The 23292-nt window shown below is 45.0% G+C and overlaps 4 protein-coding genes across 4 annotated transcripts; 1 reads left to right on the top strand and 3 right to left on the bottom strand.

The window, feature by feature from the left end:
- Nucleotides 1-85: 85 nt before the first annotated feature.
- LOC102704977 (probably inactive leucine-rich repeat receptor-like protein kinase At5g06940) lies at nucleotides 86-3471 on the bottom strand. Its single transcript, XM_006653452.3, has 2 exons — nucleotides 1051-3471; nucleotides 86-646 (listed from the first exon to the last, which is right to left on the bottom strand). Exons 1-2 carry the CDS (start codon nucleotides 3290-3292, stop codon nucleotides 282-284), a joined length of 2607 nt encoding a protein of 868 aa, XP_006653515.2. The 5' UTR covers nucleotides 3293-3471; the 3' UTR covers nucleotides 86-281.
- A 2417-nt stretch (nucleotides 3472-5888) lies between these two features.
- Nucleotides 5889-12143, bottom strand: LOC102719483. Its single transcript, XM_006652339.3, has 9 exons — nucleotides 11747-12143; nucleotides 10913-11013; nucleotides 10450-10825; nucleotides 8329-9138; nucleotides 7728-7779; nucleotides 7444-7511; nucleotides 7256-7359; nucleotides 7073-7160; nucleotides 5889-6512 (listed from the first exon to the last, which is right to left on the bottom strand). Exons 1-9 carry the CDS (start codon nucleotides 11867-11869, stop codon nucleotides 6183-6185), a joined length of 2052 nt encoding a protein of 683 aa, XP_006652402.1. The 5' UTR covers nucleotides 11870-12143; the 3' UTR covers nucleotides 5889-6182.
- A 3707-nt stretch (nucleotides 12144-15850) lies between these two features.
- LOC107304023 lies at nucleotides 15851-16877 on the top strand. Its single transcript, XM_040523570.1, has one exon. The coding sequence runs from the start codon at nucleotides 16142-16144 to the stop codon at nucleotides 16418-16420; it is 279 nt and encodes a 92-aa protein (XP_040379504.1). The 5' UTR covers nucleotides 15851-16141; the 3' UTR covers nucleotides 16421-16877.
- A 1475-nt stretch (nucleotides 16878-18352) lies between these two features.
- On the bottom strand, nucleotides 18353-22725 carry LOC102719199 (glycerophosphodiester phosphodiesterase GDPDL4-like). The gene is made up of 9 exons (XM_006652338.3): nucleotides 22265-22725; nucleotides 21402-21695; nucleotides 21134-21249; nucleotides 20550-21048; nucleotides 20420-20458; nucleotides 20046-20333; nucleotides 19798-19937; nucleotides 19063-19546; nucleotides 18353-18942 (listed from the first exon to the last, which is right to left on the bottom strand). The coding sequence occupies exons 1-9, from the start codon at nucleotides 22365-22367 to the stop codon at nucleotides 18668-18670; spliced, it is 2238 nt and encodes a 745-aa protein (XP_006652401.1). The 5' UTR covers nucleotides 22368-22725; the 3' UTR covers nucleotides 18353-18667.
- Between the last annotated feature and the right edge of the window lie 567 nt (nucleotides 22726-23292).

The raw sequence follows: 23292 nt of genomic DNA, 5'->3' as shown, positions 1-23292 counted from the left end.
TTGTAACAGAATCAGTTTCTCCGGTCTTTCTGTATTCCGGCTACAGGATGAACTCAATACCTTATTTCTCTTTATTATACTAAGTGGATTCCTCCTCCTAATGACATCAGAATCTCGCGCTATGTACAGAAAAGCAAGCAAGACCTGCATAATTACAAGGCATGCAAGTCCGAACTCTGAACTCTGAAATTCACAGTTGCCATCCTGGTCTCTGGTAAAGCACGACCTGGGCCTTCCCAGATGCAGAAGTAACCGGCCCCGGCGCCGGCGAACTGTTTCATTCAAGGTCCTAGAGCAACTCCGGTGAAGGGCGCCGGTGACGGCGAGGGGTGTGGCGGGTACAGCAGCTGCAGCGACCGGACGACCTCATCCATGGCCGGTCTCTGGTCAGGCATCACCGAGGTGCAGCGCAGCGCGAGCTCCAGCGCTGCCCGCATCCCCTGCTGCGCCGTGCGGGAGATGCCGGCGTCGAGTATCTGCGCCGCGCCGTCGGCCACGTTGGCCCGCCGCCACACCCACCGGACGATGTCCACCGAGCCGTCCGACGCCGGCTGCTCCGCGGGCCTCCCGGTGATCAGCTCCAGCAGGATGACCCCGAAGCTGTAGACGTCCATGAGGTGCGTTGGTTTCTTGGTGCAGCTTACCTCTGGTTTCAGCAAGAAGAACAAACGACTTGAATTAGGCAGAGTTCAATGGTATGTGGGGTGCAATTCTGCCGTGGAATAAGTATTAGGAACTTGCATGTGTTGTATACTGATATATCTTATATTAATCTATCTTCACAATTATTTTTAACTTTTTAATGACTGTTTAGATAGCATGTAATAAACAAGGGGTTATCCCCTCGAGGATTTAAAATCCACTCCCTGTTTGGGTTTGCGTCCGTATGGGCTAAGTATGCATATGTGTATATGATCGTGCATCGTTTCTCAAAAACACAAACGAACAAATGATACCTAGAATGTAAAATACTTGCCAAGATCAGAACATTCAGAATGTTCCAAACGAATCGCACGATTGCATCTACTGAACTTGTATGAAAATGCTTACCTGGAGCGATGTAGCATCCGTAATTCAGATCAGAACGCAACGAAGCTCTGTACGCCTCTTCGCCGACGACACGATCGACCCCGAATCCGGTCACCTTGGGCTCAAGCTCATCGCCCAGCAGCACGTTGCTCGACTTGAGATCTCGGTGCAGCAAGCGAGGAGCATAATCATGGTGGAGATACACCAACCCCTGCGCTACTCCGATCGCAATCCTCAGCCTGTCGTTCCAGCCCAGCGTGAATTTCGGCGCGCGGATCAGGTCGTGCAAGCTCCCCATCCGCAGGTGCTCGTGGATGACGCTGACCTCGCCGTCGGCGTGGCGGTAGCAGAAGCCCAGCATCTTGGCGATGTTCCTGTGCCGGATTTTGGCCAGGATTTTCATTTCGTTCTTGACTGCTCGGAATGTCTGCTTGCCTGAGCTGATCAGCCGCTTCACCGCGACGCGTTGCCCGTCCTGCAGCTCGATCAGGTAGGTTTCGCCGAATGGTCCCCTGCCGATGACGTTCTTGTCGCGGCGGAGCGCGGCGAGGAGCTCGTCTCCGGTGATCTTGATCGGGTGGAAGAGCACCAGCTTGGAGTTTGAGGAGGAGGAGGAGGAGGAGGTGTCGCCGTGCAGCCTCCTGCAGACGGCGAGTGCTCCGACGGCCAGCAGCGTCACGCCGGTGGCGAGAGCCGCCACGGTCGCGGCTAACGCGAGCCCCTGGTGATTCCTCAACGGTGGCGCGTCGCAGCCGTCGTTGCGCAATCCGGCGCCGCACAGCCCCGGGTTGCCCTCAAGAAATACGGCGGGGAGAGCGCCGGAGACGAGGGACGGCGGCACGCGGCCGGTGAGGTGGTTGTAGGAGACGTTGAGCAGCGCGAGCTTCAGGCTCTGGAGCTCGGCCGGGATGGCGCCGGTGAGGCCGTTGCTGGACACGTCGATGTACGTCAGCACCGGCAGGCCGCCGAGGGACGCCGGTATCGAGCCGGTGAGGGCGTTGCCGGACAGGGACAGCGACACCAGCCTCTTGCAGTTCCTGAACTCCGGGATCGCGCCGGAGAGCGAGTTGCGGGAGACGTTTATGATGCTCATCGCCGGCGAGTCGCAGAGGCTGTCCGGCAAGCTGCCGTTGAGCTGGTTCAGGGAGGCGGAGAACCGGTACATGGTGCGGACGAGGCCGATGCTCTGCGGTATCCCGCCGGAGAAGCTGTTGTTGTCGACCTGCACCTGCTCGAGCCGGGACACCCCGGTGGGCAGCTCGGGTAGCCGGCCGGAGAAGCGGTTGTTCTCTGCGCGGATCACCCGCAAGTCCGGCAGCGACCAGAGGCCGGCGGGGAGCTCACCGGTGAACCCGTTGCCCTGCACCTGAAACCTCTGCAGCATCACGCACTTGTCGATCTCCTTCGGGAACGGCCCGGAGAAGCCATTCTGCGACAGATCGAGAGACAAAAGCTTCCGAAAATTGTGGCCGAACGCGGGTGGCAGAGCTCCGGTGAGGCCGTTCATGGACAGGTCAAGAAACTCGAGCTGCTCCAGCTGAAGAAGAGTTTCAGGGATCGCGCTGGTGAACCCTGACCCCTGCAAGAACAGCCACCTGAGGCCACCCATCTCGCCGAGCTCCGGCGGCAGCTCGGACTCCAAAAACTGGTTGTTGGACAGGTCCAGGAAGTGGAGCCTGGTGAGGTTGCGGAACAGCGCCGGGTGGAGCACGCCGGAGAGGCGGTTGCCGCCGAGGTCGAGCACCTCGAGCCCCCGCAGCGCGGCGAGGCCGGGGGGCACCTGCCCTTCGATGTCGTTGCCGCTGAGGTCGAGCGACGTGAGAGAGGCGAGCATGGCGAGCTGGTCGGGGAGCGGGCCCCAGAACGCGGCGGAGCTGAGGTTGAGCGAGACGAGCGAGGCGCACCGCGACAGCTGCAGCGGGACGGTCTGGTTGAAGCTGTTCGACGCGAGGCTGAGCGCCACCAGTCCCGGCACGCGGCACAGCGGCTCGGCGGCGATGTCGCCGGAGAGCCCGAGGCCCTGGAGGGAGAGCGCCACCGAGACGGCGCCGCCGCCGGTGCAGGTGATGTGCGACCAGTTGCAGTATGGCGTGGACGGCGACCACGTGGACAGCGCACCGGAGGTGTCCTTGAGGGAGGCCCTGAAGCTGAGCAAGAGCTCCTGTGCCTGCCCCGCTGCTGACGCCGAGGCGGCGACCAACGGCGAGGCGAGGATCAACACGACCGAGAAGAAGAGGACGGCGGCGGCGGCGGTGGTCGCCATGGATGGACGGAGCGGAAGTGCAAGCGAGTGCGCGCGCAACCCGTGCAGCTGCGGGGAGTGTTGACTCGGGTGCAACAGAGTCACACGAAGGGCTTGACCGCCGTAAGGGTGGCGCGGATCCCGTCGTTGATGGACAGATCAACGGCGGCGGGCGATTCACCGGCTCGCCGTCGTCGTCGTCAGAGAAGGGGACGAGCGAGTGGACCGACCACGACAGGATTGCAGACCTAAAATATTGGTAACGTCAGGCGGCTATAGCGAGCGTGGGTACGGGCTTTTTTCTAAACTTTAAAGTTTTTAACCATCTATATTTACGGTTAATTTTAAGATTTTATCTTTTAGCACTTACTTTTTACTTTTAGATTAATAAAACTTATATATAAAATTTTATTTATAAATTATTTTTTATTTACAAGAATATGGTTCGAGTTTTTTATATAAAAGAATCGACACACATAAAATAAAAAATCATTAACATAAGATTAATTAAATATTAACTTTTCTAAATAAAAATAGATTAATATGACTTTTTTTACCAACTTCCATATATTTTTTTTGCCAAAAATACTTCGTTTACTAGTTTGCTAAGCGTATGCAGAGATAAAAGTTTTCCCCGCGGTGACCCTTGCGAACGCGCCCATAGTACAAATGTTGGCAGGCTGCGTGATGTCGGGATGCACTGACATTTTGCATTGTGTTGGTTTGGACTTGGTAGCGTCAGGCTTCGCTTTTGGAGCTTGGAGGGGCGCCCTTGTCGTGTTGTGCATCGGAGGAGGTAAGAGGACGATGGGAGATGTGACGCTCTCGGTGCACCGCCCGGGAGATCAGCTGCCGTCCGCAGCAAAAGACACCGTAGAAATGGCGTCACAGCAAGAACCATTGGTGACAACCCTTTTTTTCAGTTTGAAGGTTACTGGAAAAATAAATGTATGGAAATCGATATGTGCCATGAGGGAAACAATATATTTATAAATAAAAAATAATTTATGAATAAAATATTTATATATGTGTTCTTGGCTGTCTAAAAGATAAGTTTGATCATAAGCATAAGTGAAAAAATAAGAATGCTAAAATGTATTTGTCTTCTGTATTTAGTAAATTGTGATATGCAGTACGTTTCTCGCTTTAACAAACTGATTGTCTCGAAGTTAAAGCCTTTATCGGATAACTAAAGTTGCCGAAAGAAATAAAATCCTTGTGAGATGAAGGGAGTAATCATGTTTGCCCAGCCCTTTTGGGTCTCACACATTGGAGCTCACAAAAATCATTTCAGACACATTTGAAACAAAGGAATTTCCTAGAAATTTCAAAAGAAACGAGCTGATTCTTGTAAAAAATCATGTAAAATATGTATTCAGGATCTACGGACTACGGAGGATCGTGCTCCCTTTGTTTTTTAATGTTTTTAATGGGCATCTTAATTTGTCCACTAATGACTTTATCTGAGACAATCAATACATTAAAGTTTATTAAAGCAAGAAAATATATGTTAGGATTTACTAAAGTAGAAAATAAATATATTCTAATGCTTACTACTATTGTCTCGCTGTGCTACCTTGTTCATCCTAAAATAATTTTATTTTTAAGTTTAATTTAAACTGAAAAGATAACTTACTTTAAAAGTTAAGTAGGTCGAACATTAAAAACCAGGAGGGATAATACCTAGAGTCAGGGCATAAGGGAAAGTTGACTCCAATCATTGGTTTACTTTGTTCAAAGGAATTGTCAAACAAATCATCAACCATATCATTCCAATTCCACTTTTGTTTATACTTGTAAGTCAAAATTTATTACTTAAACTTAAATATAAAGCTGATTTTAAGGGTTTTTCATCTAAGTTTATTTTTCATCTTTTGCTTTTTCGATCACTAAATATACGTATATAAAAGTTTTATTTACAAATTATTTTTCGTTTCCAAATATATTGTTCACCCATGGCTGCGATCAGGCCCTAAGGGAAAGCTACCTTCAATCATTGGGCAGACATGCCAGTACTCATAACAGTAAAACAACCACTCTAAATATTTTAAGCCCTAACCTGATAATATCACTGAAATTGTTCTGCAGCAAGTCCAAACAAAATAAGTATCATAAATTACGAGATTGGAGATATAGAGCAACGGGGAGACAATGAGACGAGCGCTAAGACACAGGTTATTGTCCTTGTCCTCAAATCTGCCATCCATGAGTTGAGTCAATGCTCGGTCCTTGGATTCGAGCTACCCGTGAGTTTTCGTTGATTCCAAGATAAAATTGAAGATACTGTTCGTCTTTTTTATTAGAGGCTTTCGTAAATTTATCATTGATTCTTTCTAAATTATGCTTGTGGTTATATACTAAAAGATACATTTTAAAACTTGTAATGATTAATTTTAGGATTTCTTTTGTCGTAGTTTAGTTTTCATTTTTTTGCTTTTAGATGCTAGCAAATCGCTAGGACAACTCTAAAGATCTTATCCATATTATTGTTTTAATCATTAATAATCGGTCTTGCTTATAGTAACTTCAGAAACAGTGCGACCAAAAGAAAGAGTGGCACATCAGTGGAACTACAGAATTTTTTTTCACATGATCGCATCAATCAACAAAGAAAACGTGATAAGTGAATAATCTATTAATAATATTAAGGGGATGTTAAGGTGATGCCATCACATTCTACGACCTTCCATTTTTTTTTCCTTTCCTTTCCGGTGTTTATCCACTCCACAAACCTCGCGCAGCCAGCACAGCACGAGCGCTGGCCGGAAAAAGCACACAGAACTGGTCAGAGAACATGGCTCAAATTTTCAGTTCCAAAAAAACCAGCCACTAAATAGTATTTACGAAAGGAGGCACTAACTATGAAACGGCACCAATCTTGTGCACCTGCTGCGAGTTTCATCAGGGGAAATCAAATAGTCGCACCAACGTCCTGGTCTGGCTCGGCCCGTGTGTAGGTGAAGCTCCGCGCAGCTGGGCTTACCAACTGATTGCCGGCAGGTACAAGTGTGCTGTGAATAGGTTTTCCAGCATCAGCAGTGTCAGCGCCAGGTCGCTTCCATTGTAAGCTCCGAGCTCCACCTCTGGGTGGTATATGCCCACGGATGGCACCAGGAAATGCTGGCCTTGGATACAAGGTTCTAATGAGCCTTGAAGTAGAAGTTGAAGTGATTGGTGATCCACGAGAAGCACGGGGCCAGCCAGGTAGTTGAGGCACTTCAGGAGAGTTCCTTCTAACAACCTGTAGTACACATGTTAATTGCTGGGGTTATGAATGCACAGCAACTTGGCAAGCCATGAACCAAAAAAAAAAGTAGGATATATATGCCAGGAATCACAACACTTGACAAATGCCATCACTGACTGTAATAGCCAGGTAATTTTTTATTGTCATAAATTGCGACCAGGTCAACTAACAAATTCTCCTATAGAAATAAAACAAGCATATAGTGTTGAGATTGCAATACTTAACATTAACACCCTCATCTTTTCGCTTCTGCTTATGCTTATAAGCCAAATTTTAAATTTTTAACATTAAATTTAAAATTGATTTTGAGTTTTTTTTCATCGTAGTTTACTTTTCAATCTTAGCTTTTATATCACTATGAACATATATATATATATAAATTTATTCACAAATTATTTTTTATTTACAAATATGTCGTTTGGCTTTTACCTTGAAAAACCAAACAATCACCCCCCTAAGCTTACTTGAGCAGCTAGATCTTGCATAGCAATCCACATATTAAATAGAGTTATAGAGCCTTAATGCACGGTAGATAGGTCAAAGGCGGATTTTACCTTGAGAATGCGCGACATAAAAGATGCGCCGTTCAGAGTTAGAGCTTGTTCTGCTGATTCTTTATGCAAGAATTCAATGTACGCCATACTGAATGGATGATAAAAGAAAAAAAAATGAGGATAGTGTCTAAACGAAAACTGATGTTCAGACTTCAGAATATAAGTATGACTTGGAATTCATACCCTGTTGGCTGACCAGTGGCATCAGTCACAATAATAGTTTTAAGCACAGCTCCAAACTTATTAAAATGACGGAAAAGAGCATCTTTTGTAGCAGCAAAATGTACCTATAAAGTCAAGAGAATAATAGTTAGTACTTTGAAAAAGCAGATTCTCGGCTTCAAGGATGAAATGGTATATGAGACACTTACATTGGTAACAAAAACTGTTCTAGAATCAGAGCCACCTTCTGGCTGACCTGTAGTGCATGATCCAACGGCTGAGGGGAGCAAGAAAAGGAAAATTCCCGAGTCATTGAGTGTGTTGAAAAGGCACAGAATCAACATGTAAATTACAGATGCAGGTAAAGAATGCTGATTTTTAATTAAATAATAAAAGTGTATTTCATAATCAAACATGGTATTGCATATTGATATTATGCATCATGCAGATCTCTCCAATCTCTACTGTCATGATCTGCACAAGTGCTACATACCAAGTGATGGAACCTTCTGTGCCTCCACCATAGAACTTGAACACATCAAAACCTGTAAAATTAAAAAGATCACTTAAAGCATGAAGCATAAAAAAATACAGATTCATGATACAAGTCAACACAGAAGAACCTCAGGTAAAAGGATTAGACAGAAGACACGTAAAAGAATGCTTAGAGAGATGCAAATGGAGATGCCAACAATGCAGGCATGCTATTGTTTGCACATAGAAAAAATTAAAAAATGGTGTGCGCTGTATGTTCATGGAACATGTTGTCCAACACATGTTTTAGAGACTATTAATCTCATGTGAACAGAAGTATGAATTTGGAGGTTCAGTCCTTCCTCTCAGTATGATGATTTTTTCTAATCAACTAGCAAGTAAAAGTTTGAAGTATATACTTAGCAAACTAAAAGCAGAATGCGAGAACCTAGCATTACAACTCCAAGAATACTGGGCATGTGGGGACTGAACTTTATTTGAGGCAATAAATCAAGCTGGTAATTCTACATTAAACAATTTGTATGGTGTATCATGAGCCAAACCAGTTTAAAGTTTCAAAAGAAGTAAATGGCTACCCCTTGAAAGATATAGAAACTTACTTTAGACTTGTCAATCACAGGTGTATCGTTAACATGTGCAAGCGTCGCATTTGACTTTCTTGACTCGGTACCTTCCATCTCTGTGGGCACATGAGGTTCTACCTTGGGAATATTAACTGAAACGCCTAAGACACTTTCAGATGGCCTTCGCCCTGAACTAGAATGTGGGTCCTGCATTATAGACATTCTGCTTCTAATGGTAGCAGCTCCTTCGACAGTATCAAACTCTGCTACTAATGATTCTTTGCCTATACTAGAAGGCAATGTACTTCGGTTAGAAACCAAACCATTATACCCAGCTCCACCAGTATCATCATACCCATCGATATCTGATGCAGAATCAGCAGCTTTGGCTGCCTCCTGGTCATACATATAAGCATCGCCCACACAATGATTTCTTCCATGAAAATTTAATTGATTTTCTGCTTGGGCATTATCTATATCACCATATTCTCTTTCTTGACCTACTTCTCTCAAACCAGAGGATTCTTCAGTAGCATTCACCACGCCCTTTCTACCAAATCTCCTGAACACACTTCCAGAGTACCTCTCCTTCCGAACATCTTCAGCAGCCTCAGCTGCAGCTCTTACTGCTGCCGCTGCCATGGCACCAGGTACTCTCGCATATGAACTCATTCTCTGTGGTCTGGCATCAAGTGGTGAATCTGATGTTATGGTAGACACCACAGAACGAAGTCGCTTGGAAGCTGATTCTGACCTAGGGGTTATTGACTGTACAGGTTTAACAGCATCTCGAACTGCAAACTGAAGAAGCCGGCGTGGTGCATCAATATCTTGGTGTGATGTTCTCTGAAAAGACATAAAAATATCAGATACCAAGAAGAACGAGGACAATGAATACAGAATCTCCTACACGTTGAATGATATTAGTAGTACCAGATCATATATGGTAATGATCTAAACAAACAGCAGCAACACAAGAAAAAAACACAGTAGTTCATTCACCAATTTTGTATCTAGGATGTTCCAGAGCAATTAAAAGAAGGGCATTATAGGTATCCTCTTCAACGGATTTCTCAAAACTATATTTTTATTTTATTGGTCTTCGTAACTGGCAAGGATAGGAAATTCGTAGTTCCTTAATTATCAGAGTCCAATCTTCACCAATAACCTGGAAAAGGATTTCTTGTAAGAATCAAGAAGCCCCTAAAGTCCAAGAACTGGTGCAAACAACACCCTGAATGCATACCATACAACTTGAGAAATATGAGCGGTAGCCAAGTGTTATTTTGTTCATTTCAAATCCAACACATCTGCTGCTGACTAGTGCCACAGCAGTTTAGCACAAAACCAGGCTAGTGGAAAAGGCACGATCCTACTATCATGGCTGAAGTTGGTCCAAGTCTGAAAGTTTAGGGCCTTGGATATAGGTTTCAATTGAGGCTACAATTATACGTGAAAGGGGATCCAAAATAAGCATAATAAAATGGAACTAGGGATTGTATATAAGAGGGCTTTTCCACTGAGCAACAAAAATAACTAGCAGAAAATTTCCCCGCATAACGAACAAACAAACTAGCAGAAAATTAATGCAAATCTTAAAAACAGGATTTGACATGCTGAATGGGGTTTGAAGGTTAGAAACGAAATGGTTAAATACATAATGATAATTAAGGACAAGTAGCAGTGTAGAGCAACACGTCCAAATCAAAATCAATTTCATAGAAGACAAGGATCTTTGAACTTCAAATCAGCAAACATACAGGAATTAGGTGATGGCACAGACAAAACAGGGCATGGATATTAGTAACCACAATAAACAGGCATAAATTATATATCTATTAGGTTTGCACCATTACTCCATTTTTTTCACCATAGGCAAAGAAAACCATAGTATTCCAAAATAATAAGAATCTTATCAATATAGATGCTTTAAACTTAAAAAGTGCACCAGTTAATCCTCTGAGCATTAATACCACAGTATTAAACGCTACAAGTAGATTTGTTTAATTGACTTGCTACCATGGTTTGTCTATCGATAGGAGATTCTATGTGTTCCATGACAACTCGATAATTACTAATATACACACTAGAAAAATGTGTGACTTGCACATGGCCAAGATTTGTAAAATAAATTCTGACTAGGAGGAGCTTAGAGACCTTGATTAGACGTTCATCGTCTTCTCTGCTTCTCTTTCTATTGTGATGCAAGTCAGGTGATTGGGTTCGTCTTCTAGCATGTGATTTATGAACATCCTTTTCCTCTGCATGAGAAACAGTAGTCACAAGACTCACAACACTTCGAAGGGGAACTGTTTCTGATTGTTCTCGAACAATTCCTCCCCACTCCCTCCTCTGCTGAACTCCCGTTGTCTTCTGAGTGCCAGCAGGTTCACAAATTTCTTGTGTGCTGCTGGTCATATTTTGTACAGGCATTCCTCTAGTGTTACTCCGGGTACTTTTAGCTTCATCAATAGTAGAGATAGCTTTGGGTTGCACATAAAGGTGCAAACTTGAGGAGAGGTGATCCCATAACCTGCATGGCCATAGTTTATTGCAGCTCTTAGGAGAAAGTATGCATGGTAAAAAAAGTTAAGAAAAAATTGGGTGGCAAGAAAATAACCAGGACACAAATGCATCGTTGTTGTCGCTCAAAAAAACCTCCAGCTCTTTTGCAGCCTCATGCTTCCTTTTTCCATTTCGGAGCAATACCACGACATACTCCTGCCAACAAAATCGAATAGTTAGATCAACAACCTAGAGGGATCGTAGGTTTCTACATTGCAAACAGGTGTAATATAAACCCCTTTAGATTGTTCATGCATAGTGTGCAGCAACAGAGGTTCACGACATCAGCCAACAAATGCAATATAACCTCCAGAGATCTCATGGTAAGTTGACAGCATCGCAAAATTCGAAACACAGTAAATATCAAAGCACAATTCTGCCAATTGGAGCACACAGAAGTGTGAGTCCAGTGAACTGATGCTTCAGCTCAGAAATACTGATCTAGTAAGAAATCATCATATCATATCAGGCTATAATTTTGGGTGGTAACTAATGCTTTATTCAAAATGCATAACTCGATCCCCATGTGCTGCTCAGGTGCTGAGCCCCAGTTATTTATTGTCCAGTCTAGAGTCCAAATAAAGGTTAAATAAACTTCTTACTCCAATCCTTAAAGCGCATGAACCACACTAAAGATAAATGCGGATAGGACGGCGGCACGCATGAATCTAAGACGAAAACCAATCCTAAAATCTCACGCGAATCCGCGAAATCCAAATCCACGAGTGGCCCCCGCCACTACGGAACCCAATCCCATCGTCATCACCGGCAGGGTTTTAGCAATGGATCGGAGATCGCGCCACGGTGCGACCGGGGGGGGCGGGGAGGGGGGAGATAAACAGAGCGCGGATGGGACGGGCGAGCTGGGGGCGGAGACCGGGAACCTCACCACGAGGGTGTCGTCGGGGTAGTCGCCCATGAGCTCCCTGAGCTTCTCCTTCACGCGCTGCCGCAGCAGCGCCACCCCTTCGCCGGTGAAGTTCGCCTTGAACGTCCTCTCCCCGCCGTCCATGCCGAGCGCGGGGACCGCCCCCCTTCGATAACCCTAGATTCCGCCGCCCTCTCCCCCCCGCCGCCCCCGCCCCCGTCCCCCGCCCCGCGCCGGTCCAGGCGGTCGGGGGGTCGCCCGCCTCCACAAACCCCCGCGCACCGCCGCGAGTGCTGCCCGCGTGGGACGGCGACGGTAGAGAGGGCGGTGGTGGGTTCGTTGCGGCCGCGCGGCGCGGCGTCGAGGGGAGGGGAGGGGAGAGAGAGAGGCGGTGTGGTTTTTTTTCTTTTTGTTTTTTTTCCTCTGTTTGGTATTTTACGAGTTTTTTTTTTTTTTGGGTACTCCTCCTAGCGCGGCGACGGTGAATCCGTGATACTTACTGATGCCGCCGCAGCAGAAGCGGCTTCGCGGTGCGGCAACGGCGGCTCGCGCGCCGGATCTGGATCGGTTCGGTTGGAACTATAGCCATCTGAAATTTAGAGTTATTTTATATACCTGTCCTTTGCGAATAATAAAAATATATTATGTTATTTTTAAAATAAATAAAATATATTTTTTATAAAATATGTGATTATCTTTTTTATATAGTAAATATTTATATCAATTTGATTTTATCTGGATATTCATCTAAATTTGATTGATTTTTAATATTACGAAGTTAAGGGGGTAAATAGTAAAAATGCAATTGGAGTACGTGACCACTACTACGGACTTTTATAATAGTAAAGATAGTCAATAAAATTAACTGCTAAAAGTTTAAATCTTCTTTAGAAAATTGATATTATCAACTTTTAGATAGAAACATGGTTAAGAGTTACACCGTTTAGCATCATGTTAAATCGTGCACATAAAAATAAATAATAAAAAAAACGCAACCATACTGTTAGATTTCATTTGTTTTTACTGTCTCCGTTTTATATTGTAAGATTATCTAACCTTGTCTAAATTCATTAATTGCTAAGTATATATAATTTATATATATGTCTAGATTTATTATTTATTAGTATTCATATAAATCTAGTTAACGTAGAAAGTCTTACACTGTAAAACGGAAGGAGTATTATGGTAATCTGAAAATAATTTAACACAAATGATTAGGGTATGTTCAACACATAGACAATTGCTTATCCGTAAGTTTTTGAAAATGAACACGAACACAGCTTGTATCATGAATTGTCTATAAGTTAATTAATACATACAGATAGCTACATATCACACAAGATCGAACTGTCCGATACTTATGCCACATCAACGCAATATGTATACAACGCAACGTGTATACAACAGGTGCTAGGATATCGGAAGCACAAACTCATGTTGTCGCCTCACGAGACGACGGTTCCCTAGGGTTGCACTTATGGCTTGTTTGGAGAAGCTTCTCTCAGCTACAGCTTTTCTCAAAAACTGCTTCTACTAAAAGCTGTCTCAAACGGTCCATAGCTTTTGAGAATCTGTACTTACAGATTCTAGACAATGAACTAAAAATCCAGAAGCTGGAAAAGATTTTACATATTCTCAGAAGCTGGTTACCAAGCAGTTGTTTCTTAGTATCTAAAGCTCCCCAAACAGGCCCTAAAAATCGCTGTGACAGCTTGATAAGCTTCTCCAAAAATACACAAATTTCTTCTTTGCTAATCATTAGGGGGATGAAAACCCACTGTGAGGATTTAGTTACTCGTATTATCACCCATTACCTACTTTATTTATAATAATTTTCACCGGTGTTAATCTATCTTGCTAACCTAGATTACAATAATCAACCAGATCCTTAATCTAAAGTCGCTTAGAGCAAGGCTAATAATATAGACAACAAGCTGACTATAAGACTCCTTATAGTCTTTCTATAGCCCACTCATATAATAGTTAGCTCTTTATCTTTAATACAGGAGCCACATATTTCTCTCACATGGTGTCTTGGTTCTTGTGCCTGAGCTGGTGTCTTGGTTCTTGTGCCTGAGCTGGTTATAAACTTATAACCAGCTTCTCTATTCCACGTCAGCATTTAGCTGGATTATCGCTAGCCATTATACTTGCTCTTAGCATTGCAATCATCGGTGACAACGACACGTGCACCCCGTGGGCGCAGACGTGACATGCACGGATTCGGGCTTGCCGTTTGGCCCAGCACAGGGACACAGCCGCCGCCGCCACGCACGCGGTACGCATCATTCGACGAATTTTCTGAATTTTTAATTTTATTTATTAAATAATTTTTAAATTTAATTTGCTTCAAAAATCACAAAACTAACATCCTACTGTCGCTGTCTAGGAAGGCGGAACAGTAACATGTCAAACGGCCACTCGGTCACGAGCAACGGCCGAAAACGGCGACACAACGAATTTTGTATTTAGGCTCTTTCCGCCCTTTGTAAGGGCAGCAAGTACCTTAGTGCAAAATTTGTCGTGGCGTCCAAAAATTTTACGATTTAACTATAGTTTGATACATATATGTATAATATATGAAATTATTTAAAGTGGATGATGACCACTGAGCTAAGATAGTCCTTGTGATTAAACAATTACAGAGGACGTGTCGTCGTTTTTTTGTCGTTGCTCGCGACTGAGTGGCCGTATGCCACGTCACTTTTCCGCTCTTCTTGTGGCAGCGGTTAGTTTTGTGATTTTTAAAAAAATTAAATTTGTAAATTATTTAATAAATAAAATTAAAAATTCTTATTCGACGGGGCTCGGGGCTCATGGAAATGATGGAATCAAAAATTCAAACATGCTTAATTACCAGCGTGCAGCATAACAACGTACGTCCAGATACTCTCGAGCGGTCAGCGGCAGCTGGGTTTTTGGTGCGCCGCGCCGTATCGGATTCAGGGCTAGTTCACCGTTCGGATTGGGCAGCACGCCAAACTTGCGATCCGGTTAGCACTGTCCGTTCGGGCTACCTAAAAATTTTAGGTTGGGTTTTCGGGTATTTTAAAGTTTGGGTTTTCAAAATCAATATCCAAACTTAGTGAAAAAAATTCTAAAACCCAAAATTTCGGGTACCCGTAAAATCGGATTCGGGTTTCGGGTTACCCGTTATAACCCGAATAGTGTTCAACATACTTTTAAAAAATATTATGTAGGACTTTTTGAAAGAAAAAATAGTAGTGATTCGGTGTCAAGGCTTGTGTGCTGCACTACAGCACTGTCGCCGATGAGTGCAAACTGTGACGAGACGGCGAGGCGTGTTTACAACTATATATTAGAAGAAGGGCATATGGCACCAGCAACGGGCGATGACTAGTTATTTTATTTAGTCTGCACGTGATTTATCACCTTCTTGTGGGTTGCATCTGCGTGCGTGGGCCAGTGATTTCATTTATGGGCTAGGCATAAACTAAAGAAAGCAAGGAATTGTTTCTCTTATTTTGGGTAATAGGATATTTCGGATACCAGAGATATAGACCCTTAATCCAAAATAAATTCAGGTTTTTAGTAAAAAAATACAATTCGAATGTCAGGTTTCGGTTCTTTCGGAATTAGGGTCGACCTTTTCAGGATCTTCGGGTTTTATGCCCAATGCTAGATCCGGTCAGTAGACTCAGTGCCGTGCTGCATCTGCACCTATCCAGGGACTGTAGCATATGCCGATAAGCACTCGGGGGCGGGGGCGGCGGCGGCGGCAGTAGCTTTGCAAAAGTGACGACAACCATTCGAGCATCTCACAACCTTGTGGTAGCATATTTATAAATAAAAAATATAAATAAAACTTTTATATAGATATTTTTAACTATCTAAAAGTCAAAAATAAAAATTATGATAGAATAAAAAAACTCTAAAATCTACTTTATAAGACTAAAAACTTAAATATTGATATATAAGCATAAAAAAAACGTAAAAATAAGGCTACAATTGGCCAGTAGACCTTTGGACAGAGCACAGAAATCTCCTGTCCTCTTTATCCAATCCATGTCTACAGGGGATGGCGATCGCTGATCAGCTGGAGATGGCGAGCCGGGTGGCTGTTCCATCTTTTCGGCTCGTGCGTGTAGCTAGCCATCGATGGATGGATCCCCCCACTAGCTAGCTTCCCGGTCGCGGGCGTTTTCAGCTTTGCGTGAGTGCTCCTCCCTCCCCCCACACCACCACACATCTTAGCCACACGAAACTTTCGCCTTTCCGTCGATTTCTTGCTTCCTTTCGCGTGCGCCGCTCCGTTGCAGGTTACAAGCAAGATCGATCGATCGATCGATCGATCGTGTTCCTGTGTCTCTCCCTCCGTGCGTGCGTGCGTGTGTGTATATAAGAAGCCACCGTGCTGTCGAGGCCACGGACGGCTGGTAGTGGTGGGAGAGCAGCATGTGGCGCGTGCTGTCTGTGTTCCGACGGCGGCGGCGGAGGACGGCGCGGGTGGTGGACGAGAGCGCGGCCGGGCGCCGCGTCGGCGCGGACGACGGGCGCGGCGGGGCAGGCGCTCTGGTGGCGAGGGCGCTGCTGGCGGTGTCGTGCGTGGCGCGCCTCGACGGCGGCGGCGGCGAGGAGGCGTGGGCGACGAGCGGGTGGCGGCCGCCGGGCGGCGACGAGGTGAGCCACCTCATGGTGGTGCGCGAGAGCATGCGCTACGCCATCTACGCGTAGGCCGACGCAAATACGAATCATGTGTGTGTGTTATGAAGTTTGCGATTTGTACCTTGATGGACAATTCAGCATGATTGGTATGCCTTCTCCTTAAGAAAAATACATGGTTGCTATGCAAGGAGTATATAAGAGAGAGTGTATAGAGTGGCTCTAGTGCACACATAGGATGCACCGATGCAGTCTCTAATACTAATTTAACGTGGTTATGAACTTGTGATTTGTACCTGTACATGCATTGCATGTGCTTCTCTTCTGAATTCTAACCGGTACCATTTTCAAACCCTAGTAATATGGTCATGCGTTATAATGGTCTTATAATATGATCAGTGGAGAGGAGAGAGGTTCTTCGAGGAGATACGACCATATGAGGAGTGGGCGACGCGATGAGGAGAAGGAGAGAACAGAGCACTCAACTTTTAAGACGTGTACTTTTCCGTATCATCCCGATATCTTCGCGAGAAGACGCGCGCGGTTCCTACGCAAAAAAAAAAAAAAAAAAAGAAGAAGAAGAAGAACCAAAGCATAGCCAATCGACGCCACGCGCTTCGGTTTTCTTCCGATGAAACAGGACACGACTCGCCGATGTAACCCCTTTGCCGCAGCTGATTGCCTTGCCTTGCCGGGTTTTATCAGGAAACCCAAAACGCACTCACTCACCGAGACGGTTCGATTCACCGATGAGGAGGAGGAGACCGACGCCGGTGCGTGGGAAGACGAGGGCAGCAGCAGCATCCGTCACGATGGCCGCCACGTGGGTAGGCTTCGGATCAGATGGCGATGCTCATCGTGCTCGGCTTGCCCATCGTTTCAAAGCCGCGACGCGTTAGAAAACAGCTATCGTGTATGTCGCCATCTGATCTGAAACCCGCGCACGAGGTCGTTATCGCAGCAGGGATGCACAGGGGCGTGGGTGAGCCCGGTGCCCACCCAAATATTTTTTCCAGTACCACACAGGTGGTACTTGCCATTTTTGGTCATTCCGGAACCAAATCAGTACTACCTTCGTCCCATAATAATCTCATTTTTTATTTTTTCATGTCCAATTGACCATTCGTTTTATTTGAAAAATTTGTAAAAAAACTTTAAAAAGTTAGTCACATATAAAGTAATATTCATATTTTATCACCTAGTAATAATAAAAATATTAATCGTAAAAAATTTAAATAAGACAAATGTTCAAACGTTCAAAATGGAAAACGAAAAATGAGGTTATCATACGGAAGTAGCACTTGACTGTTCCTCGATCTATGTCAGCATTTGCCTTCTAAAAAGAATAAAAAATCCAATGCATCGTAGCGAAAGTTACTATATGAAAAGTACGGAGTACTTAAGTAAAATAATCATTTTATAGAAGTGCAAAAAATAAAATATTTGAAAATGGTACCGCGTCGGTACGGTTCAAGTGAAATAAAAGGTATCAGCCTGATTTGTGTAGTACCAATATGCTTTACTTGATTTTCTCTAGTTTAAATTCTCTTTTCAAGTATGACATGATTTACGCGGTGTTTTGCATGTTTACAGTAACTCAATGTGAGAAAAAATAGTTTGGATGCAAATTGATGACAAATAGTTTGAATGCATGTTAATACTATATTGTAGGAGGCATGCCAGGCCATCCAAAGTGTCATTTGATCTTCCTCCTCCACGATGGACAAACCTCAAACCATAAAGAAAGAAGATTTGCGCAGGAAAAAAAAAACAACGATCATCCTTGCCTCTTTTTTTACCTAACACCGATCTCTCACCTCGACGACGGAGAAACCCAAAAGATGAAAGACATGCGTACCAAGAACGATCGCCCCTGCCTTTCTATGATAAAGGGAGTAGCACAGAGTGAGCTGGTTTGGTTTACGCCTGTGCGCTTCTCCACGCCTTCCCATAGCATAGGCATATGAAACATATGTATCAGATTATGTCAGTTCAAACTTCAGAAACAGCGTGACAGGTTAACAACGAATCGATCTAGATCATGGAAGAGTAATGCAATACCCAAATTTTCAGATACTTGCAGAGCAGCCGGGATAAAAGCGGAGCAATATATTATCACACATATATACCGAGATCACTGGTGAGTCAACCCACGGAGAAGTGTGTCATAGGCAGATCGGGGAGAGCCCAGAACGAAAGAAAAAAAATTGCACAATGACGAACGAATCGCTACAGGAGAAAGAAACGAGAGAACAGAATCAAATCGGACAAATTGGGATTAGTATCTTCCCGCGTCGCTTGCTCGCTCGCTGGATCATGTCATACCAGTAGCAAGGGATGGCATGAGGCCAAAAGCATCGCCAAGGTGACGAGGATCGCGACGTGAGCCTGCGCCCTGCTCGCGGGCGATGGCGCCTGATGAGCTGTTCTGGCAGGAGGCAGCGGCGGCTCCGCCACGTCCGAGCCCGTCAGGAGAGGCATCGGCGCCATCTCCGGCGGCTGCGCCGGCTTGCTGATGATCTGCATCAGGTCGCCCGGGTGAGCCGGGGCCATGAAGCTCGGCGTGTTGTTCCCCATGTTCATACAGGTGTTCACTGCAAAAAAAGAAGAAAAATTCAGGATGAATGGTGTCAAAAGAACAGGGTTGTGAAAAACTGAAAATGCATTGGTTTTGGACGCTGTCAATGGTGCAGAAACAAGGTAACCGAACATACATTTGTATCTCCGTGCTGTTGCTGGGAAATCGGTGATCACACCATCCACTCCAGCGCCCTGAACATATGCGTTGATCTGCGCGGTCGCGTCAGAGAAGAAGTCGTATGGCTGAGAAGCGAACTCATTCATGAGAGTGTAGACATAGACCGGGAGGCCGGCTTTGTGCAGGGACTCGACAAGATTGGTCCGGTAGGTCGTGAAATGGTGGTTCTCGGGGAATATTGAGCTGCCTTCAACGGAGACGGCGTCGGCAAACTTCTTGATGGCAGCGAGGGAAGAAGGTTCGGCGTCCTTGACCTCTTCATTGACCATGTACACAAGGTCGTACTTCGTTTGCTGCTTGAACTTCACCAAGACTGAGCTGTTCGCTGACTGAATCATAACTTTCTGGGCAGTTTGATTGCTGTAACCAGCAGCGTCGAGGGTCTTGATAACTGCGTCTACCATGTCAAACCCGAGCTTCTCAGCCGCAAAAGCAGCGTGCTGCAAACATATGGGTACGTAGTTAATTGAGAGTAATGATTTTGCTGGAATTGAGCAAAACAGAAAAGTACACATTGCATATTTGGTTGGTTAAGCGCTAAAATGTGAAAAAAAAAATGCTTGATAGAATGGACTAATGATTCAACAGAAGTAAAATGAAAGCAACATCATCGTAATAAAGTAATGACATAAACAGATAAATGTAGGCCTGTCATAAACTGAAACCAGCAATCATAGCATAAATTTTTCACCTCGACGTTGATCATGATTCCTGATAATTCCTTATCCTTTGTGAAGTCCAGAAAGTCTGATAATCTCATGAAATTTCCCGCGTTCCTATATCTTGGATTTCTGTCCAGTTTGAAGGAGCTAAATGGGGTAGAAATTTTGGCTGTAATAATTGACATGAATAGTCTTAGTTTCTCTCTATTTTCCTGGGATAAAATATACATTTTATTCTTGTTTCTTTAACAAGTAGAAATGGTTCAATTCAACTTACGTCTCAGATTTTTTACGATGTCATCCCAGGTGAGGTTGAAGGTAAATACTCCTAGAACACTCTCAATATCTTTGATTACTGCTGTCTGAGAGGCAAACTGTGATTTTGCAACTGTAGTATCATCCATCAAGTTAACGGAACTTATGCATATTGGTATGCCATCTTTGGTCAATTGGACAGGGCAATCAACAACATCAGCACCATCGTCAACTGCCTTTTGATAAGCTAGATCAGTGCAGGCTGGGTAATCTCCACTAGCACCATTGTGGGAAATAATTAGAGGTTTTCCTGTGTACAAAATGTGAAAAATGGTGGTAAGTTACAAAACTAACTATGAATCATGGAATGAGACAAAAGGATGAAATAGGACATACCATGATCTTTTTTGCTTTTATTTAGATTAGTAAAGCAGCCTGCACAACAACAGGACAAATAACATGATCACTAGCGTTTCAAAATTTTAAGAACAAAAATGCATGTTTGCAATAATATAGAATAACTCACCTATGGCCTCTGAAGGCGTAACTGGGAAATCAGTCAATACTCCATCAACAGAGAAATCACCATTGTCAATGAATGAGAGATATTCTGCTAATGGATCGTAGCTATGGTTATAACTGAACATAAAGTCATTGGCAAAGTCAGCAGCATAAATTTCCAATCCTGCTTTATGAGCATCATCAACAACCGAAGTGTAGGGTTCCAGATAATTATCTGGTGAAACAGGCCAGATATAATTCTTTGGGACAATTATCCCAGATGCGAATGTCTTGACGAATGTAAGATTTTTCAACATGGAACCATATGTCTGTTTGGTAGATGGTTCGATTGTGCTCTCATCGAGAAAGCGGAACACAAGCTTTGTGTTGTTCCTAACCTTTCCAGATACTTTAGTGAGGAAGCTCACTTCAGGGGATGAGATGTAGCCAACAATAACACGTTTTGACACAGAAAGGATGTAATTTGTCATGCTCAGATTGAACTGACTGTAGAAACTGTCATGCTGCAAATGACACGAGTTGGTTTTAGTGACAACAGAAACACATGCAGCTTAACCTACTGCATCACATCGAGATTTCTAACAGTACCTGGACATTGAGCCAAAGTCCAGGAGGCTTAAATTTGGACGCTATGTCTTCGACAGCAAGAATAGGAAAGAAGCTTCGATCAAACCTGGGTGTGCGAGAAAAGATTGATTGCTTCACTGCAAATATATAATAAATACAACGATGACGAGTTAGACATGTAAACCCAAACACGAAAAGGCATTTCCCATTTCCTCATCCAATTTTGACATTACGAAAGGCACCAAAAGCTCCAACCTTTGGGAGCTTAGATCAGTATGTTAGCACTTACAAGACACTTGGCCGAGCTCGGTGCCATTGTAGTCCACAGAAAACCATCCCGCTGTTGACACGCCATTGACAAGGTAGCTCTTACTACCCTGTTGGTAGAAATCTGGAATGTTGGTACAGTTGTCCATCTTTATGTCCGGAAGACAGATGCCAAGACCATCCTTGGTCAACCGAACATCACAGTATAGGATTGTATCAGACGAGCTAGCAATGAGCGCAAACTGATATGCGAATTCGCTTGAATCAGGGAATATGCCTGAAAATCCTCCCTTGGCTATGATTGCCGGAGCATTGCCTGAAATGGTGAATTGATTGTTAGCCTCTTGTGGACCGGAGTATCTCCCAAGTGCAACGCTTAGGTCCTAACTTTTGAACAGTGTGGCCACGAAGTCACAGTATTTGTCGGCGAAAAAAAAACAAAGTTTTTTCAAAGAAATTCATGAACGATCCATCATAAAAGAAAAGGAAAAGAAAGAAATGCATGCGGCGATTAATCTCCACAAACTGTGTCTGTAAGATGAGAATATCCAGGCTACCCAAAAGAGGGAGAAAGACACATTTTTGGTCCTTTGGTCCCAATCTTTTCAATTCAAAATCTAAAAAACCAATGTCGCTAAATGGACATTCACGAACTAGGTTGTCGTGGCAAGAACGAAAACAATGTGGCGCAAAAGATTAAAAAGAACAGAAATTTAAGCAAAATTACGCAAGCCGTCCTAAATATCATCCAGCCAAACGACATGGCCGGGCATGTCAAAAAAAAAAACAAGGAAAAATTTCCTCTATCGACCAATGTAAGTGCTACCGATCATTAGGTCGCAGCATACGAAAACATGGAAACCAAAAGTGTGGTAGTAGTAGTACCGTTCAGTGTCTTCCAAGAAGAGCCCTTCTGTGCTGCAGCAGCAACCCCCAGCCACAGCAAAACGAGGGACGAGACCACGGAGCAGGCATGGCTGCCCCTCATCGCCGCCGCAGGACACCACCCTCACCACAGAGCACCAGCCGGAGACAGGGCTCCAAGAACGCTCGCCTCACCGGAGGCAGCAGCACAGCACGAACCAAACAAACAAACAAAAAAAAATCCCTGGGAGCCGGGAGCAGCCGGGGCGGCGCAATGGCCGTCCTGGAACTCTTCTGTATGCCTCCCTCGTCCGGGAGAGACCGAGAGAGAGAGAGAGAGAGGGGCCTAGAGCTGGAGACAACGAAATGGAGGGCTTTTCTGGCGCCGGGGTGTCACCGAGCTGTGCAGGGAGAAGGAGTAGTGGTGGTGGTGGTCAAATAATGAGATGTATCTGCCTCCGTACACCGGAGTCCAGCCTCCATTGATGCCCTCCCAGGACTGACTGACTGTTCTTTAATCTCTTTTCCTTGTCATTTAATTGGCGCCAATTAGTACGGGCATATAGTAAGGCCCGGTAACTGAGCACTGTAACATTTGATCCCGCTACAGTGAGTGGCTGAGTGCTACACCTACCAGCGGCTGCGACGATTTTCACCGTGACGCCACGCCGGTCCGGAGCCGGAGAACTGAGATACTCCTACTACAATGTCGCGTCGCGTCGTGGCGTGGCGTGGCGTGGCGTGCCGGGGCCTCAGGGCCTGCGCGCTGCTGCTGCTGACACCCTGACGTGGAGACGGGAGGGGGGGGGGTCCCCGCGGAATAATGGCGACGTGCGGTGCGCGATGCGATGGGCGGATCGATCGGTCACGATGGCGATGGATGCCGGCATGGCGCACCGGCGGTCGGTCGATCACCGCGCGCGCGGCTGGCTGGCTGGCTGGCTGGATTGAGAGCTGACTGGCGCGCACGTCCCTCGGAGTCGGATGATCCTCCGCGGCGTGTTCCGCCGTAAAAATCTCGCCTGTTCCGCGCGGGTGGAGCGGATGGC

Source organism: Oryza brachyantha, chromosome 4 (genome assembly GCF_000231095.2).
Source record: "Oryza brachyantha chromosome 4, ObraRS2, whole genome shotgun sequence".
NCBI classification, from domain to species: domain Eukaryota; kingdom Viridiplantae; phylum Streptophyta; class Magnoliopsida; order Poales; family Poaceae; genus Oryza; species Oryza brachyantha.
The sequence above is the reverse complement of the archived record's forward strand: the minus strand, read 5'-3'. Positions and strand labels throughout refer to the sequence as shown.

Excerpts from the sequence above, each read along its gene's own strand:
- LOC102719483 (XM_006652339.3), bottom strand. The coding sequence starts at position 11,869 with ATGGACGGCGGGGAGAGGACGTTCAAGGCGAACTTCACCGGCGAAGGG. Across the intron at positions 10,826-10,912 it reads AACGATGCATTTGTGTCCTG|GTTATGGGATCACCTCTCCT; the intron begins GTTATTTTCTTG and ends ATGGCCATGCAG. Across the intron at positions 9,139-10,449 it reads ACGATGAACGTCTAATCAAG|AGAACATCACACCAAGATAT; the intron begins GTCTCTAAGCTC and ends ATGTCTTTTCAG.
- LOC107304023 (XM_040523570.1), top strand. The coding sequence starts at position 16,142 with ATGTGGCGCGTGCTGTCTGTGTTCCGACGGCGGCGGCGGAGGACGGCG.
- LOC102704977 (XM_006653452.3), bottom strand. The coding sequence starts at position 3,292 with ATGGCGACCACCGCCGCCGCCGCCGTCCTCTTCTTCTCGGTCGTGTTG. Across the intron at positions 647-1,050 it reads CGGATGCTACATCGCTCCAG|AGGTAAGCTGCACCAAGAAA; the intron begins GTAAGCATTTTC and ends TGCTGAAACCAG.
- LOC102719199 (XM_006652338.3), bottom strand. The coding sequence starts at position 22,367 with ATGAGGGGCAGCCATGCCTGCTCCGTGGTCTCGTCCCTCGTTTTGCTG. Across the intron at positions 21,049-21,133 it reads GACTTTGGCTCAATGTCCAG|CATGACAGTTTCTACAGTCA; the intron begins GTACTGTTAGAA and ends TGTCATTTGCAG. Across the intron at positions 20,334-20,419 it reads TAAAAGCAAAAAAGATCATG|GAAAACCTCTAATTATTTCC; the intron begins GTATGTCCTATT and ends TTTTGTACACAG.